This window comes from Palaemon carinicauda, chromosome 5, assembly GCF_036898095.1.
Source record: "Palaemon carinicauda isolate YSFRI2023 chromosome 5, ASM3689809v2, whole genome shotgun sequence".
NCBI classification, from domain to species: Eukaryota; Metazoa; Arthropoda; class Malacostraca; order Decapoda; family Palaemonidae; genus Palaemon; species Palaemon carinicauda.
The window spans coordinates 74,120,906-74,139,080 of NC_090729.1; the positions used below are offsets into that span (position 1 = coordinate 74,120,906).

The 18,175-nt window shown below is 40.5% G+C and overlaps 1 protein-coding gene across 9 annotated transcripts in view; it reads right to left on the reverse strand.

Moving 5' to 3' along the window:
- LOC137641335 (UTP--glucose-1-phosphate uridylyltransferase-like) overlaps positions 1–18,175 on the reverse strand; it is a 238,799-nt gene that overhangs the window by 114,017 nt on the left and 106,607 nt on the right. Inside the window, exon 2 of one of the 9 annotated variants that reach the window (XM_068373784.1) lies at positions 3,365–3,599. The exons of 7 other annotated variants lie outside the window; for them this stretch is intronic. In XM_068373784.1, coding sequence (XP_068229885.1) covers positions 3,365–3,469 — 105 coding nt within the window. In that variant the 5' untranslated portion in view covers positions 3,470–3,599. Of the gene's footprint in view, positions 1–3,364; positions 3,639–18,175 lie in introns of all 9 variants that reach the window. One more of the 9 variants, XM_068373783.1, reaches the window with a different exon arrangement.

Here is an 18,175-nt window from a genome sequence, read left to right on the forward strand (position 1 = left end):
AAGAGTCTTATCACTCTTTACACACACGTATATTATTATTATTATTATTATTATTACTAGCCAAGCTACAACCCTAGTTGGAAAAGCAAGATGCTATAAGCCCAAGGGCTCCAATAGGGAAAAATAGCCCAGTGAGGAAAGGAAATATATAAATGATGAAAATAAATTAACAATAAACCATTCTAAAATCAGTAACAACGTCAAAACAGATATGTCCTAAAAACTATTAACAACGTTAAAAACATATGTGTCATATATAAACTATAAAAGGACTCATGTCAGCCTGGTCAACATAAAAACGTTTGCTCCAACTTTGAACTTTTGAAGTTCTACTGATTCAACTACCCCATTAGGATGATCATTCCACAACTTGGTAACAGCTGGAATAAAACTTCTAGAATACTGTGTAGTATTGAGCCTCATGATGGAGAGGGCCTGGCTATTATAATTAACTGCCTGCCTAGTATTACGAACAGGATAGAATTGTCCAGGGAGATCTGAATGTAAAGGATGGTCAGAGTTATGAAAAATCTTATGCAAAATGCATAATGAACTAATTGAACGACGGTACCAAAGATTAACATCTAGATCAGGAATAAGAAATTTAATAGACCGTAAGTTTCTGTCCAACAAATTAAGATGAGAATCAGCAGCTGAACACCAGACAGGAGAACAATACTCAAAACAAGGTAGAATGAAAGAATTAAAACACTTCTTCAGAATAGATTGATCACCGAAAATCTTAAAAGACTCTCTCAATAAGCCAATTTTTTTGTGCAATTGAAGAAGACACAGACCTAATGTGTTTCTCAAAAGTAAGTTTGCTGTCGAGAATCACACCTAAAATTTTAAAAAAGTCATACAAATTTAAAGAAACATTATTAATACTGAGATCCGGATGTTGAGGAGCCACCGTCCTTGACCTAATTACAATCATACTTTGAGTTTTATTAGGATTCAACTTCATACCACATAATTTGCACCATGCACTAATTTTAGCTAAATCTCTATTAAGGGATTCACCAACCCCAGATCTACATTCAGGGGATGGAATTGATGCAAAGAGAGTAGCATCATCTGCATATGCATCAAGCTTGTTTTCTAGGCCAAACCACATGTCATGTGTATATAGTATGAAAAGTAATGGGCCAAGAACTCTACCCTGTGGAACACCGGATATCACATTCCTATAATCACTATGGTGCCCATCAACAAAAACTCTTTGAGATCTATACTTAAAAAATCAATAATACTGCTAAGAAACGACCCACGTGTGTAAGTGTGGAAATATATGCAGTATATATACACATAAATTCATATGTATATATATATATATATACATGGATAGAATGTGTGTGGAAATATATAAAGTATATATGTTGGTGTGGTACTGTTATAAACACACATTATGATTCCAATCAAATGTCTCTTCAATGTGCTATATATATTTAGACTTGCAGGTTACTTCTTCTGAATAAGTCTAAGTAAGTTAACTTTTAAAACAGTTTATTAGCAGCTCCATCACAGGAGTATAGATGGTTTGGTCGGATGACCATTCCGTATGAGATGTTGACAAGAACTATCAAAAATATCATGTTTGATGATAACGTATACTTAGTTATCTCAGCATTTATGTAAATATGTAAACACAGCATTAATACAGGAAGCCATCTGGATCCGGTGAGACACTCAACTCTTTCTCACGGGATACTTTGTATTGTGTTTACTCTTCATCCAAAAATGTTACATTGCAAAGGTTTGGCTTTCGCATCCTGTTTATGACTGACTTGGCGTTTCTCACACTCCTCCTAGCTTCTCCATTGATCCCTTGGGTCATGGATTTAATCATGTAAGTTACAACTATTACATATATACAAATACATTCATATATATATATATATATATATATATATATATATATATATATATATATATATATATATATATACAACTGATTAAATAAAGTAAGTTTTTGACCCCATGGAAAATAACAATTCTGTGCCTATAGCGAACATCAAATTTCTGACCAAGCTTGAATGGAAACAAAGAAAAGTCGTTTAAGATTTGCAAGAAGTTAATGGAGATTCTTCTCTATACGAGTTAGTTGTTTATTATTGGATAAATTGTTTTAAAAATGGTTTGGAGGAACCCAAGAGAGGGGAAATAAAAAAAAAAGGAAAAAAAAAAAAAAAAAGACCTGTGACTTTGTTGGAAAATCTTGGGGAAAAATTGTCCGATTACTATTGATACAATTGCTAATGAAGTTGGCATTGCTCATGGCTCAGAATTTTTAATGAAGATCTTGGTTTGAGTAAGCTTTCGGCACGTTGGGTCCCAAAAGCGTTGCGAGAAGACCAGCTGAATCAAAGAGATGAACTTCCGCTGGTAGTTTCAACAAAGACTGGATAAAAAGGATCAAATGAAGCAGTTTTTAACTGGATTGTCACCAGAGATGAGTGTGGATCCATCAATACAACCTACAAAGTTACGTATGATTCAATCGAAGGAATGGTTACCGAGAGGATCGGTTGCGCCAGTGAAGTTCAAAAAGGCAGGATCTGCTAACAAGGTTTTGGCAATAGTGTTTTGGGACGCCAAGGTGGGGATTTTCATTGACTATCTTAAAGGTTGGAAAAAAAAATAACAGGAAATTACTACAAAGGTGTCTTGCAAAAATTGAAGACGGCATCGGCTAAAAACCCGCCGGGAAAGTTGCTCCGAAGAATTCTAGTTCCATTACAATAACGCTCCGACACATTCATCAGAAATTGAAAGAGGAAAAGAGGAGTCCTACGGATATCTAGGTGGGAAACACTTCCAAACTCTCCCTTTGGTCCCGATCTTGTTCATTCAGATTTTCTCCTGATCCCAAAACTAAAATAATACTTAGAGGAGTCCGGTTTGAAAACCTTTGGATGATACTAAACACAGTTTCAACATGGTATAAAGGAAAGACCCAATAATTCTAGATAGAAGAGATGCAAATGTGGACACAATGCCTTGAAGAAAGTATAGTTAGATGGTAGATATATAGGATTATAATGCTTTTTTTCCTGAAATAAAGAATTTAAAAATTCTAAACGTTTTTTTCCGATATTTTTTTACTTAACCTCGTATGTGTATCTATGTATATATATATATATATATATATATATATATATATATATATATATATATATATATATACATATATATATATATATATATATATATATATATATATATATATATATATCATAAGAGCATGTATGTGTATGTACAGTATACATATATAAATGTATATATAATTATTAATTATTATGTCTATACATAAATACATAAATTGTGCATATACCACCTTTGAAGTAAAAGAGAAAGTGTTTACCTCGTTATAGCGATCATAGTTCCTGGGCAGGGGCAGACAGCCACTGAAAACACTGCGAGGAGGAAGAGGAGGCCGAAGACGATCTTTGGAATTCGCCACCACCATATTTACACAGATTCAACTCTGAAGTGTTTGAATTTACCAAAAGACCTTCGGAGGCCTCAGCACAAGCAGTATCTTATCACGTCTATAATCCAAAACAAGTAGGCTTTATCGCACTAAGCAAATCGCAGGCCTATAATAATTATTGGAAATTATGGTCACTTCCGTCATGCTATTCAACCGTGAATACAATAGAGATAGGATATAATAGAACCTTGGTTTTATATAATGGACGTAACGGGTTTACGTTCACAAACGCGCGCGCACAAACACACACATACAATATATATATATATATATATATATATATATATATATATATATATATATATATATTATATATATATATATATATATATATATATATATATATATAATCTTTAGACCTTGTATAAATACACGAGCATAGTAGGTTGGCCAGGGCACCAGCCGTCCGTTGAGATACTACCACTAGAGAGTTATTAGATCCTTTGACTGGCCAGCCAGTAATGCATTGGATCACTCTCTCTGGTTACGGTTTATTTTTTCTTTCCCTACACATACACAGAATAGTCTGGCCTATTCTTTACATATTCTCGTCTTTCCTCATACACCTGACAACAATAAGATACTAAACACTTCTTCACCCAAGGGTTTAATTACTGTACTGCAATTGTTCAGTGTACTTTCCTCTTTGTAAGGGTAGAAGAGACTCTTTAGCTATGGTAAGCAGCTCTTCTAGGAAAGGACACTCCAAAATTAAACCATTGTTCTCTAGTCTTGGGTAGTGCCATAGCCTCTGTACCATGGTCTTCCACTGTCTTGGGTTAGAGTTCTCTTGCTTGAAGGTACACTCGGGCACACTTTTCTATCTTTTTTTTTTCTTCCTCTTGTTTTTTTTTAAATGGTGTGTTGGGCAGGCTTAATAGAAGGGCCATGGATGCCTGGTGGTTTATCAAGAGGTTGTATTTTCCTTTTTCTGATTATTTTTCTTCTCAAAACCATCCTTACTGTCCTCCCTTCAGTTGAAGTGGCTATCCTGGAGAATATTTAGCCTTGCATGGTGTATCGGCTCCTCCATGTTGACCAGTTTTTCCGACTTTTTACTATAGACTATGGGTTTCATCAATCACTTGATTTATAATTCTGTACATATTGTTTTTGTTATAATTCTTGTTAATCTAGTTTTTAAGTATGATGTCTCTTTTTTATTGCTATTAATTCTTATGCTGTCTGGAGACATTGAGCAAAATCCGGGACCAGTATGTCCTAGATTTCGTCAATGTCGTCTTCTGTATTGCAACATTCGTGGTCTTCTTGCAAATACTCAAGACCTTAGAGTTGCGTCCAGATAGTATGATATTCTTTTGTGCTCTGAAACTTTGGTTTCTAATATGAGGCACTCATCTGAGCTCCTTATAACTGGTTTTAAGAAGCCAATAATGTTGAAACGTGATGCCATCCCTAGGGGCAGGGGAATGGCGGTGTATATTAGGACTGGGTACCCTGCTTCTCATAAGTCCTGCTATCAATGTGGATGTCATGAGATTTAGGTAATAAAAGTTTGTGGCAGGCATAACAACTTTTATTTGTGTTCGATCTACTGGAATCCAGACATGGACGATTCTATCTTCGATTGTCTTCTTACCATTATGGCTAAGATACAAGAAGACGATAGAAAGGCTTCTTTTGTTTTTGTTGGTGATTTTAATGCTCACCATAGGGAGTGGTTAAGTTCTATCTCTCCTACCAATCGCCATGGCTTAAGAGCTTTAGACTCTGTCTCTGAATCAGGCAGCGAGCAAATCATAAATGAAGCTACTCACAGGTCTGGTAATTGCTTGGACTTCGTATACACTGACTCCCCTGGCGTTATAACTAGTAAGGTTGGTTCTCCAGTCGGGACATCTGATCAAGCCTTGATTTCATTAGTAGTGAAGACTGAGCAGCCTGTCCCTGATGTATCATACTCTTGTAAAATATATATGAAATCCTAAGCAGACTGGAATGGGATTTTGCATGATCTTTTGTGCTTGAATTGGTCACAATTATATAGTAATGTAGATCCTGTTGTCCATTTGAATGAGAATCTAGTCAACATAATTGATAGACGTATCCCTTCTCATGTGCTAAGGTACCGAGTGAAGGACAAACCATGGTTCAATGATGATTGTAGACGTGCTTATTTGGAAAAGCAGGAGGCCTATCATCTTTGGAAGGGTAACAGATCAGATTTGACCTGGAATAACTATACTCAGCTTCGAGCTTTTGCTCAGAGAGTTTATGCCTCAACTGAAAAGGAATACAATTTAACCATAAAAAAAAAAAAAACCCTTTTGGGTACAACTCAAGAACATAAATGGTGGTCTACCATTAAATCTGCACTCTTTGGTGTTGATGCAACAGTTCCTCCTTTACTTAAACCAGATGGCTCAGTCACTCACTGTCCAAAGGAAAAGGCAACCCTTTTGGCTGATGTTTTTGACAGCAAACAGAGCAATGAAAAACTTGAACTTCCTCATTCCTGTTTTCCTGAGGCTAAACTAACTAGTTTAGCTTTTCGATCTCGTGAAATTAAAGCTCTGTTGATGGACCTTGATGCTTATGGAGGTGTAGACCCAAATGGTATTTTTCCTTTGTTTTTTATAAAGACAGTAGATTTCTTAGCTCCAAAGTTATCTGTTATTTTGCGCAAGTTAACAAGAAGAGGAGCTTTTAGCACTTGTTGACGAATTGGTAATGTTACTCCTCTATGTAAATGTGTTTGTGGTAGCTCAAGTCCCACTGATTACCACCCAATTTCCATAACTCCCATATTATCTAAAGTTTTTGAACGTCTTAATAGGTTTGCTGAAGGTAATCATCTATTTCCTAGTTTGTAATTTGGTTTTCGTAAAGGCCTTGGAGCATGTGATGCCCTTCTCACAATCTCCAATGCTGTACAGAAATCCCTTGATTGTGGTCAGGAAGTTCGTATGATTGGCCTTTATTTTAGTGCTGCCTTTGACCGTGTTAATCATGAGGCCCTTGTTTTCAAACTCAAACAGATGGGAGTGGGTGGGTCGTTTCTTAGCATTATTATTGATATTTTAAGTAATAGATCTCAAAGAGTTGTTGTTGATGGGCACCATAGTGATTATAGGAATGTGATATCCGGTGTTCCACAGGGTAGTGTTCTTGGCCCATTACTTTTCATACTATATACACATGACATGTGGTTTGGCCTAGAAAACAAGCTTGTTGCATATGCAGATGATGCTACTCTCTTTGCATCAATTCCATCCCCTGAATGTAGATCTAGGGTTGGTGAATCCCTTAATAGAGATTTAGCTAGAATTAGTGCATGGTGCAAATTATGTGGTATGAAGTTGAATCCTAACAAAACTCAAAGTATGATTGTAAGTAGGTCAAGGACGGTGGCTCCTCAACATCCGGATCTCAGTATTGATAATGTTTCTTTAAATATGTATGACTCTTTTAAAATTTTAGGTGTGATTCTCGACAGTAAATTTACTTTTGAGAAACATATAAGGTCTGTGTCTTCTTCAATTGCACAAAAAATAGGCTTATTGAGAAAGTCTTTCAAGATTTTTGGTGATCAATCTATTCTGATGAAGTGTTTTAATTCTTTCATTCTATCTTGTTTTGAGTATTGTTCTCCTGTCTGGTCTTCAGCTGCTGATTCTCATCTTAATTTGTTGGACAGAAACTTACGGTCTATTAAATTTCTTATTCCTGATATAGATATTAATCTTTGGCACCGTCATTCAATTAGTTCATTATGCATGTTGCATAAGATTTTTCATAACTCTGACCATCCTTTACATTCAGATCTCCCTGGACAATTCTATCCTGTTCGTAATACTAGGCAGGCAGTTAATTCTAATAGCCAGGCCTTCTCCATCACGAGGCTCAATACTACGCAGTACTCTAGAAGTTTTATTCCAGCTGTTACCAAGTTGTGGAATGATCTTCCTAATCGGGTGGTTGAATCAGTAGAATTTCAAAAGTTCAAAGTTGGAGCAAATGCTTTTTTGTTGACCAGGCGGACATGAATCTTTTTATAGTTTATTTATGACATATTTGTTTTTTATGTTGTTAATAGTTTATATATGACATGTCTGTTTTGACGTTGTTACTTATTTTAGAATGATTTATTGTTAATTTGTTCTCTTCATTTATTTATTTCCTTATTTCCTTTCCTCACTGGGCTATTTTTCCCTGTTGGAGTCCCTGGGCTTATAGCATCTTGCTTTTCCAACTAGGGTTGTAGATTGGATAGTAATAATAATAATATCTGTTTTTGACGTTGTTAATAGTTTATATATGACATATCTGTTTTGACGTTGTTACTGTTTTTAGAATGATTTATTGTTAATTTGTTCCCATTATTTATCTATTTCCTTATTTCCTTTCCTCACTGGGCTATTTTTCCCTATTGGAGCCCTTGGGTTTATAGCATCTTGCTTTTCCAACTAGGGTTGTAGCTTGGCTAGTAATAATTATAATATATATATATATATATATATATATATATATGTATATATATATATATATATATATATATAAAACGGATTTTGACGTAGGAAAAATCTATTTTTGTGTGAGATAGCCATGTCGTCCTGATGGCAGTTCCTTCCGGCAGCTTCCTAATGCATATTTCTGCGAGTGATATTACAAGAGAATTACCGTCAGGTGTCACGGGGTTCTAACCCTCAGAACGACTATCCTAAAATATTGTGTATAATCAGGGACATATCCGTAGATAACCATAGATATCTGCACCCCAAACAGACTTAACCCAGTCTAGGAATCTAAGGAGGAGGATAGGTGAGGAGCTGTTACATATCCTCTCCCTTCATAGTACTGTTCGTCTCTGATAAACTCATTCCACATAGCAGCGTAACTACCGTGAGAAGAGGCATCCAACAAGGCATCGGGGAGGGACAACGTAACGGTTGGGCCATCAGGACGACATGGCTAACCCTTTTTGTACAGGCATGATCATGTGTCTATTGATCAGGTTTATCTTGTCATAAGTTCCCTATGGCTCCTTATGTCATGTATTTGTCCCCTAATGTTACCTTATGTCTGGGTATGGACGGGATTTATTTACTTTGCACAAAAATGTTCTATATGCGGTTAATGATGGTTGCTCGTTAACCTTGGCACTGATTCTTGTCAGTAAAAGGCTGTGAACTGTCACATGCCTTTTAATTTTGTGCCCTTCTTTTATAATTATAATTACTGTAGTGGCATTAACTTAAGTGTGTCTTCTCATTATTATCCTTCCTGAACATAATTGGATTTAGTCTCCTGGCGGGTTTTGGTTCCATACGCCTCACCTATGATGCCTCCTTTAGTTTTGGGTTCCTTAAAGTTCCCGACACTAGACTCAGGTGATTTTCCATTGCGGAGGGCGGTCCATTGGTTCTTATTACCTCCTTGTCGGACCATTATGCTTGTCAATACTGCCTCCGAACTGTTCTGGGATATAAAGGTGAGAGTGATACCTATGCCTTGAAGGAGAAATCCTGTAAGTGCATTTCGGTATTGGGACCTCTCTCTTTGAGGCTTCCTATCGAGACATAGGTAATTCTCTGGTACACTTCCATCAGGACGACATGGCTCGAGCACAAAAAACGGATTTTTCCTACGTCGTTGCTACGGGTTTGATAACACTCCCATCAGTCACCACAAAATGGCGTATTTCCTCCAATTGCTTCAGACAATTCACGAAGAAAACCCAAGTGGACTTCCAACCAGTATATGCCTGCAGTCCCTCAAAGGAAATATACTGGAAAAAGTTCCAGGAGGATGCCACGTCCCTAGGGTCAATACCCAATGTCATAATAGCTGGGTCTGCTCTTCGTATAAAGTAAGTAATTTTCGCTCTTAACTGTTTCAGAGACAAATCAGACCACTCTGTATCTTTTTGAAACAAATGACCACCCTTAAACTGCACTGTTCTTAGTAAACACACTTTTGAATCACCTGGTGGGGGAACTATTTCCCATAGACCCCAACATTTAAAGGGAAGTTCATTCTTAGCCAGAAAAGTGGGATCAGGGTATAAATTAACCTCACCATTATCCACAAATTCAATGTGGCCCTCATCTCTAGAAAGCGTCACAATGTCACTAACCCGAGCACCGGCAGACATCGCAATTAAAAAGATGATTTTCTAATTGAAATCATGCATAGAAGCCGTTTGATTGTCTATGTTCAAAGCGAATTGACAAACTTTGTCCAAAGACCAAGAGATACGATTCGGAGGAGCCGACAGCCGCAGCCTTGCACAAACCTTCGGAATTTTGTTGAAGAGATCCGAGTTAAAGTCAACATCAAAGGTGTATAGTATAGGTCTAGTAAGGGCTGAATTGTACGACAAAATCGTGGAGGAAGCTAGACCTTAAACGTGCAAAGAAAGCAGGAAACCTAAACAAAATCCATAGTAATCGACCCTGGATTTTGCTTTTGGCCCATTTTGTCCATGACGTTTCATACCGAGTCATGGTGTTAGATGACTCATAGTTCCCGCGAACACCCACTTATCACGTTGAATTTGGAACTTCTTTCCCAGGGCTAGGGCTATAAATCATGAGATGAGGGTTGTTCGATCTCCATGATAAAGCGTAAATAATCTCCTGCTGTTCCTCCTGGGACAGAATCGGGTTGGTCACGGCACTAACTTGGGGTTCAAATCCGTGACGATGGGAAACCAGTTGCTCTTTGGCTACAGAAAAGCCACCAGAGCTCCCGTCCCTTGAAAGATCGAAGCCTGTCCAAAACCATCATGAGGAGGTTGAACAGTGGAAATAGGTAAATTGCCTCCATTCCCACTACTGCTTGATCCAGGGAAGTATCTTGATGAGACGCATCGCAAACAGATCCACTTGAAGGCCAGGGACTTGATCTCCCTGAAGGTGGGATGTTGACAAGTGCCAACCTTTCTTCTGAGCCATCGTAAAGATGGCTATCATTACGTGGTTTATTTGAGGAGACCTTGACCCTTGTCTGTTGATGCAATGGACTGTCACCCTGTTGTCGAGGTCTAGACAGATATGAATGTTCTCCTTCAAGTATAATTTCTTGAGGAACAAGAAGTCTGCCATGGACTCTAGAATATTGATGTGGAATTGTTGAAATTTCTGAGACCAACAGCCTTGCACTTTCTTAGGTGGGTTATGACTCCGCCAACCATCCAACGAGGCGTCTGCACAAAGTGTCACTACTGGAGTAGGAAAGTGCCACGGCACTGTCTGTGAAAGACTTTTGGCAGTGGACCCAATCTAAGTTGCTTGTGCAGGAAAACCGGAGTCAGCTTCTGATGGTCACGAAGAGCTTTGGAGGCCCTCCTTTCCCAATCTCTGCTTGCATCTTTGAGTCATACATTGAGGACAGGGTTTGTTACCGAGGTGAATTGTAAAGATCTTAGAACCACCACTGGGCATCGCCTGGCCCGACTTGATCGGGGATTTGCCTGACATCTCTATTTCCTTTCTCTTTGAGGGAGGAATAGATAGGGAGTGAGACTGAGGGTCCAGACGAATCTCCAACCACTGGAAATCTTGAGCTGGAGTCAGTCTTGATTTCTTGAGGTTGACCGGAAATCCAAGGGACTGGAGGAACCATACAACTCAAGTGGCTGCTTCCAAGCACTCAGTGCCGAGGGAACTCACACTAGCCAGGCGACCAGGTATGCCTCTACTTGAAGGCCTTTCTCCCGAAGTTGTTGTACGACTGCGTCGGTAAACTTCATGAAAATCCTCAGAGCCATGTTGAGCTCGAATGGTATAGCTCTGAATACGTAGCCCTTTCTCTCCAGGCTGAAACCAAGGTAGGGGGAGAAGTGTCGACCTATCAGAAGATACAGATGTCGGTAAGATCTATAGAGACAGTGAAAGCCTCCAAGGGTGGTAAGGTCCATGTCTGCGAACTAGTCAACATTCGGAACTTGTCGCACTGAACGTAAGGTTTAGACGGGACAAGACGAGAATAATTTGAGGTATGCTCGAAACCTTCTCTGGCACGCAAAATAGACGACTTTGAAATCTCATAGATCTCACTCAGTGGATAACTTCTCTTCAGTAGGTCTTATACATACTGTTCCAGATAAGGTGTTTTTTGGAAGAAACTCCTGAGCTGTGGTGGCCTTTGTTACCAATTCCACCTAAAGCCAATGGAAATGACGCTCTGTGTCCAAGGACTGAAGGACCCACAATCCTTGCACAAGGCCAGCCGTCCCCCTACCGGGAGACCTTCATTATTTGTGTTGGAGACGTGAACCTCTTCCTCCACTGCCATTTCGATGTCCTCTGTCAAGACGACCTCGGAAGACGACCCCTACTCATACACAGGGTGGAAGGCCAGGGACTGTGACATCACTTGTTAGGGCACAGCATAGACAGTCTGAGGGATAGCGGCATAGGAAAGAGCAAACAACTTCCGATGAAAAGTCAGTTTGCGAGACCTTTTGGGTTGTGGGCCTCTCCCATGGGTGAACTTCCTCTTCAATGAGATCCCCCTCTTCTGGAAAAGGCTCTAAGCTCTGCGACAGCCTTATCCGTAACTTCCTCCACCACATTCTAAGGAAACAGGTCTTTTCCCCCCGATGGTAAAGGTGATGAAACGTTTCAGCTCGTGGCGGATGGTAGCTGTAGCAAGTACATGCTCTCTACAGGTTCGATGGGCCTGAAAAGAGGCATAAAGGACCTTCATAAAGGTGGCGAGATGAGTTTTCGCCAACAAGGAAAGACTGAATCGTCTGCAAAATTCCTGATCATCATCTCCATGAAGCACTACAGAGACATCGACACTGACAACCTTTGTTTGGCCTACGACTCAGCCTTAAGAAGGTGTTCGGGAATCCTGGGCAGCTTCTCATGAAATTGGCGGCCGGCCGCATCCTTATCCAGTTTACTCTCAGCAAAAATAAACTGGACATTTGTCCAGTGGATGGCATCGTTTGGTAAGACAAGTGAGATTGGTGTTTACTCTTCCAAAGCTGGAACAGGTTTACCCTCACGGATGGCTTTCTCCACGGCCGCGTAGCTCTTCGAGGCAAAGAGAAAGATCATATTGTCCGGAGCCACGAAGGAGGCCAACCTCTCACTGAGGGTGACAAGCTGTATATTGATACACCCTGCCGTCATCATTGGCGCCTGTAATAAGGAAGCTAGGAGGGCAAGACCTTATACCTAGTCGACTCCTCTTGCTTCTTCAAGGCCTGGATTTCTTCTCATGAGGCCTTGAATATCAGCATCTAGTATTACTAATTCCCCTTCATGAAGGCTTTCATGTTAGCCATAAATACCAGATCCATTGTAGTACCTGAGGTACTCGGGAACTGAGGGGCTCCATAAGCCCAGCAGAAGGTGTTGGGAGGAAAAAAGGGCAGGAACAGTCCCCGTCACGGAAGAAGTAATCGTCACCGTAGACCGGGAGGCCGTGGTAGACCCACTGAATTCTAGACCTACCTCATCCTCTTACCCAGATGCGAAGGGACCGCAGGAAGAACACTCGGTCGTCATCGGAAGTATCCTTCGAGACCCATCCGGAGTGAAGTAGATCCTTACAAACACTGCAATCCTGATGGTCCCAGTACAACACTGGACCTTTCATCCTCCGACACTTCGCATGTGTGTGGCATGTATCAGGACCACAAGGATGCCTCACAGTCCTGACACAAATCCTCACTCAACAATGCATCTACGTCACAGGCACCTTATGTAAGGAGAAAAGGGTTTAAATGAGTACTACATCCTCTAACAGTCCCCAAAAGCTGAAAGAAATGGGTTACTAACATTCCATGTTAACAATTGAGGGAATAGTAATCCCCTAATTGTGTGTAAATGCAATTGGTGAGAAAGGAGATAAAGTACGAAATGTTCATTCCCCTCTTGAGGAACGTGAGATTGGATAAAATAGCCTCCTTAAAGTCTGTTGCTATAGGCCCAAAGAAGGGGGGGAAAGGTGCTCCTATGTCTCCCAAGAGAAATGGCCAATTAGATGACAACGGTACGGGTAAACTTAATAGTTTAAGCAATCGTCGCATCGATTAATGAGCAAGAATCTATAGCAACCCAAGGGATATACTGTAACAACAAGTTGATAACCTCAATTAGGGAAGACCCGGGAGTGGGAACTAGCCTAGAGAGTTATCACCCCCCTATCCAATCCACACCCTCAGAGGGAAATGGACAAATTGGTAAAAACCAATAACCTTATGTAGTGATTATTTTCATGCAGGGGCCTACAAAACCTTTCGTAAAAGGAGTTCCCAGGCCGAACATACATACAGAAGCCTCAAAGTTGAAGGAGTAAGGCCTTTCTGTTAATCTGTAGTTGAATTCACCTACAGGCAGCAGAGAACCCATCTTAGTTTAGGCAAGATGGTCTCAGATAAAAAGGACAGAAAGGCATGTGCCCTATAGGTACCTGGTACAGATATCCACTCCCATAGACTAATACTAACCCTGCCGCCAGTAGCGGCAATGCCGTCAGGGGCAATAGTGTCCAAGGGCAGCGGAGATAATGGTCAAGGGTTTACACAGAAAAGACTTTGCCAAAGGTGAAGGCAGGGTCGCCAGTGCCATCACTGCCGTAAGCAGCAACGTATCACTGGCACAGGTACTATAGCAGAGTATAAAGTATCGAAAGTTGGCGACAAAGCCGTTACGTACAGGCACTGCCACAGGCAAGTACATCAGATGTACCAGCGTTGCCGGAAGTACCGACAGCGCTAAGGGTTAATAGCATTGCCTCCAGTGTCCTATGTGGCCTAAGGTGCTAGCACAGTTAACCACTCCCACAGACTAGTACTAGCCCCGCCGCCAGTAACGGCAACACCGTCAGGGGCAAAGGTGCCTAGGGCAGCTAACAAACGGCAAGGGTTCCTGCATAAAACACCATCCCATAGCTGAAGGCAGCGTCGCCAGTAGCGGCACTGCCGCAAGCAGCGATGCATCGCCACTACAGATACTATAGGATAGTGTGCCATAAGGTGGTTGCAAAGCCGTTAGGTACCAGCACTGCCGTCAGTCTAATAGCCTACTCCTCAGGGAGAAGCATGCTGACGACCATGGAGGGTCAGACCCCAGAAGGTAGCAGCCCCCACCAAGTAAAATGATAAAATTCATGCAATGTCCGTCCCGGAAAGGCTAGGTTATAAAGAGAGGTGATGGCATGGGGTAGCTATACCCATGCATCATAAGAGCATTCCTTAACAATCCCCAGAACAGGGGCAACAGCAAGGAAGTCAGGCTCAGAAAGAAATCTAGATTCAATCCGAGGTTTATCCCAACAAGGAAGAGTCTCTAGACAGAGACACTCTATGCCACCACACCACGAATTCCAGGAAAGGTTAGAAAGACTCTGAAATAAATGCCACGCCATCAGAAACGGCGGCTGCAGTCCGATTAAGAAATATCAGAGGCCAGGAGGTAAAAGCAGTACATGTAAGTTGGCGCACCGACATGCTGAGATCACCCTTCGGAAGGGGAGCTCCAATGGACTGCGCAGTCCTAGCAAGGGAGATCACGAGCGAATGCAGAATGGCGGACCAACGAATCGCCGACGAGGGTTAAGCTAAGCCTAATAGGTCAATGCCGCAAGTCGAACGAGAAATCCCAGAAGCTAGGAGAGAATGGCAGTATAGGTAAGTCGGCGCACCGACAAGGGGAGAACACCCTTCGCAAAGGGGAGCTCCAAAGGACTGCACAGTCCTAGCATGGGAGATCATGAACGAATGCAGCATGGCGAACCAACGGATTCGCCAAAGAGGGCTAAGATAATTGCCTAATAGGTCGATGCTGCATATCGATCAAGAAATCCCAGAGGCTAGGAGGGAAGGGCACTACAGATAAGTCGGCGCACCGACAAGGGGAGATCACCCTTTGCAAAGGGGAGCTCCAATGGACTGCACAGTCCTAGCATGGGAGATCATGAACGAATGCAGCATGGCGGACCAACGGATTCGCCAAGGAGGGCTTGGCTAAGCCTGATATGTCGAAAAAACCGGGGGATCGAAGGCAGGCAGGCAAAGGGGCTCAGTAAACTAGTATAACCGAGGAAAAAACCCTCTAGGGGTAAAATGGCTGCTGCCAACGAGACCAGTAAGAAAGACCTGATTGCCATCGGCGAACCCGTCTCCGACAAAATTACCACTCTCTAAACCAGGCTAGCCAGGACCGACACGCATAAAACTAAAACTTAAAGTACATTAATGCATAGTAAAAGTAAACAGAAAACAGAGCCCAAGGCATCGTAATGGTAAAATAAAGCTGGCTAACGTGATACTAGTGAAATAATACTAAGTGAAAACGAAATAAAAAGGGCGGTCACAAATTTGACATGACGCCCAATGGCTAGCTGGACTCGGAGTGCCCGGCTCCCTCATCACCGTAAAAAAGTTAATTAACCACTCCCCGAGAGGATCTAAAGCAGTTATAGCTAATTCAAACTGTAATAAAAGAAGAGGGTACTCAACTTTGACGACGAAAGGAAAGCCATCATGCTAGGAATAACTCCTAAAAGCTGAGAAAAGGCGCACTTGACAAAATACGAACGCGTAGGTAAGCTGCGATCAAAGAATCAGTTTATCAGAGACGAACAGTACTATGAAGGGAGAGGATATCTAACAGCTCCTCACCTATCCTCCTCCTTAGAATCCTAGACTGGGTTAGGTCTGTTTGGGATGCAGATATCTATGGTTATCTACGGATACGTCCCTGATTATAGACGATATCTTAGGATAGTCGTTCCGGGGGGTTAGAACCCCGTGATATCTGAAAGTAATTCTCTTGTAATATCACTCGCTGAAATATTATACTGTAGGAAGCTGCCGGAAGGAACTTCCATCAGGACGACATGGCTCGAGCCCCCACCCCCCCCCACCCCACCCTAAAAATATATATATTATATATATATATATATATATATATATATATATATATATATATATATATATATATGAACTAAGTAAAATCCCTTATACCTAAGATATCCCATTTGGATGCCTGATCTGATTATTATTATTATTACTATTATTATTATTAATTGCTAAGCTACAACCCTAGTTGGAAAAGCAGGATGCTATAATCCCAGGGGCTCCAACAGGGAAAATAGCCCAGTGAGGAAAGGAAACAAGAAAAAATAAAATATCTTAAGAACAGTAACATTACAATATTTCCTATATAAACTACAAAAACTTTAACAAAACAGGAGGAAGATGAATAATATAGAATAGTGTGCCCAAGTGTACCCTCAAGCAAGAGAACTCTAACCCAAGACAGTGGAAGGCCATGGTACAGAGGATATAGCACTATCCAAGACTAGAGAACAATGGTTTGATTTTGGAGTGTCCTTCTCCAAGAAGAGCTGCTTACCATAGCTAGTCTCTTCTACCCTTACCAAGAGGAAAGTGGCCATTAAACAATTACAGTGCGGTAGTTAAACCCTTAAGAGAAGAAAAATTGTTTGGTAATTTCTGTGTTGTCAGGTGTATGAGGACAGAGGATTATATGTAAAGAATAGGCCGGACTATTCGGTGTATGTGTAGGCAAAGGGAAAATGAACCGTAACCAGAGAGAAGGATCCAATGTAGTACTGTCTGGCCAGTCAAAGGACCCCACAACTCTACAGGGTTATATCTCCACGGGTGGCTGGTGCCCTTGGCCAACCTACTACCCAAGTCTGTGTAATATCGTATTCTCAAATATCCTTTTCCCCAAAATCTGTTTATCGTGGGTTCCTTACAGTTAATATTCTAATAAATTCCTATATTTTGAGATAAAGGAATGAGCGGATATAAAAAATATAAAATTAGAAATCAAATTATTTAAGAAACTGATTTGTGTAATTTGGGGCTTCAATGTTCAGGCATTGGGGCTAGGGGGACCATTCAGCACCGTTAAAAGTAGATGCATTGAGGTGGAGAACGGATACTGCATAGATCTTACAGAAATGCCTACAGTGCTCCGTGTGAGGTACACTGACGCCACTATACGTGCACAGGAAAGAAGAAAAGCAGCCACCAAGAGAGGGTAAACAATCACGACTAAAAGATTTATGAATAAATCAAGAAACTACGGGGAAAAATTAGTCTCAAATTCCATTACAATGAAAAATCATTAAATAAAATCAAATTCATTTTAAAAAAAATAAATAGAGCCGGTGGTGATGTTGGATATACAAATACCAAAAGGAATGTCAAAGGACTTTTAGTGCATTCCAAGATAGTATTTTCATTACTAGCCAAACTACAACCCTAGTGGGAAAAGCAGGATGCAATAAACTCAATGGCTCCAACAGGGAAAGCAGCCCAGCAAGGAAAGGAAGTAATGAAATACTATATAAACTAATTTATATATGAGAAGTAATGAATAAAAAAATAAAATAGTTTAAGATAGGTAATAACGCTAAAATGGATCTGTTATAAACAAACTATGGAAAGAGACTCAAGTAAAACTGCTCAAAAGAAATGCATTTACAACACAGTTTCAAATTCTGAAGGGACACAGATTCAACCGCTAGATTAGGAAGATCACTCCACAGTCTGATCATAGCTGGAATAAAACTTCAAAAATGTTATGTAGCACTGGGCTTGATGAGGAAATTAAGGGGTAATCAGCTGGACAAACTTGATGAAGTAAAATTACAATTCTCCAACAATTGCCTGAAACCCCTTCTTACTAACTTGCGAAAATTAACAGTCGATTTAGAAGCTAA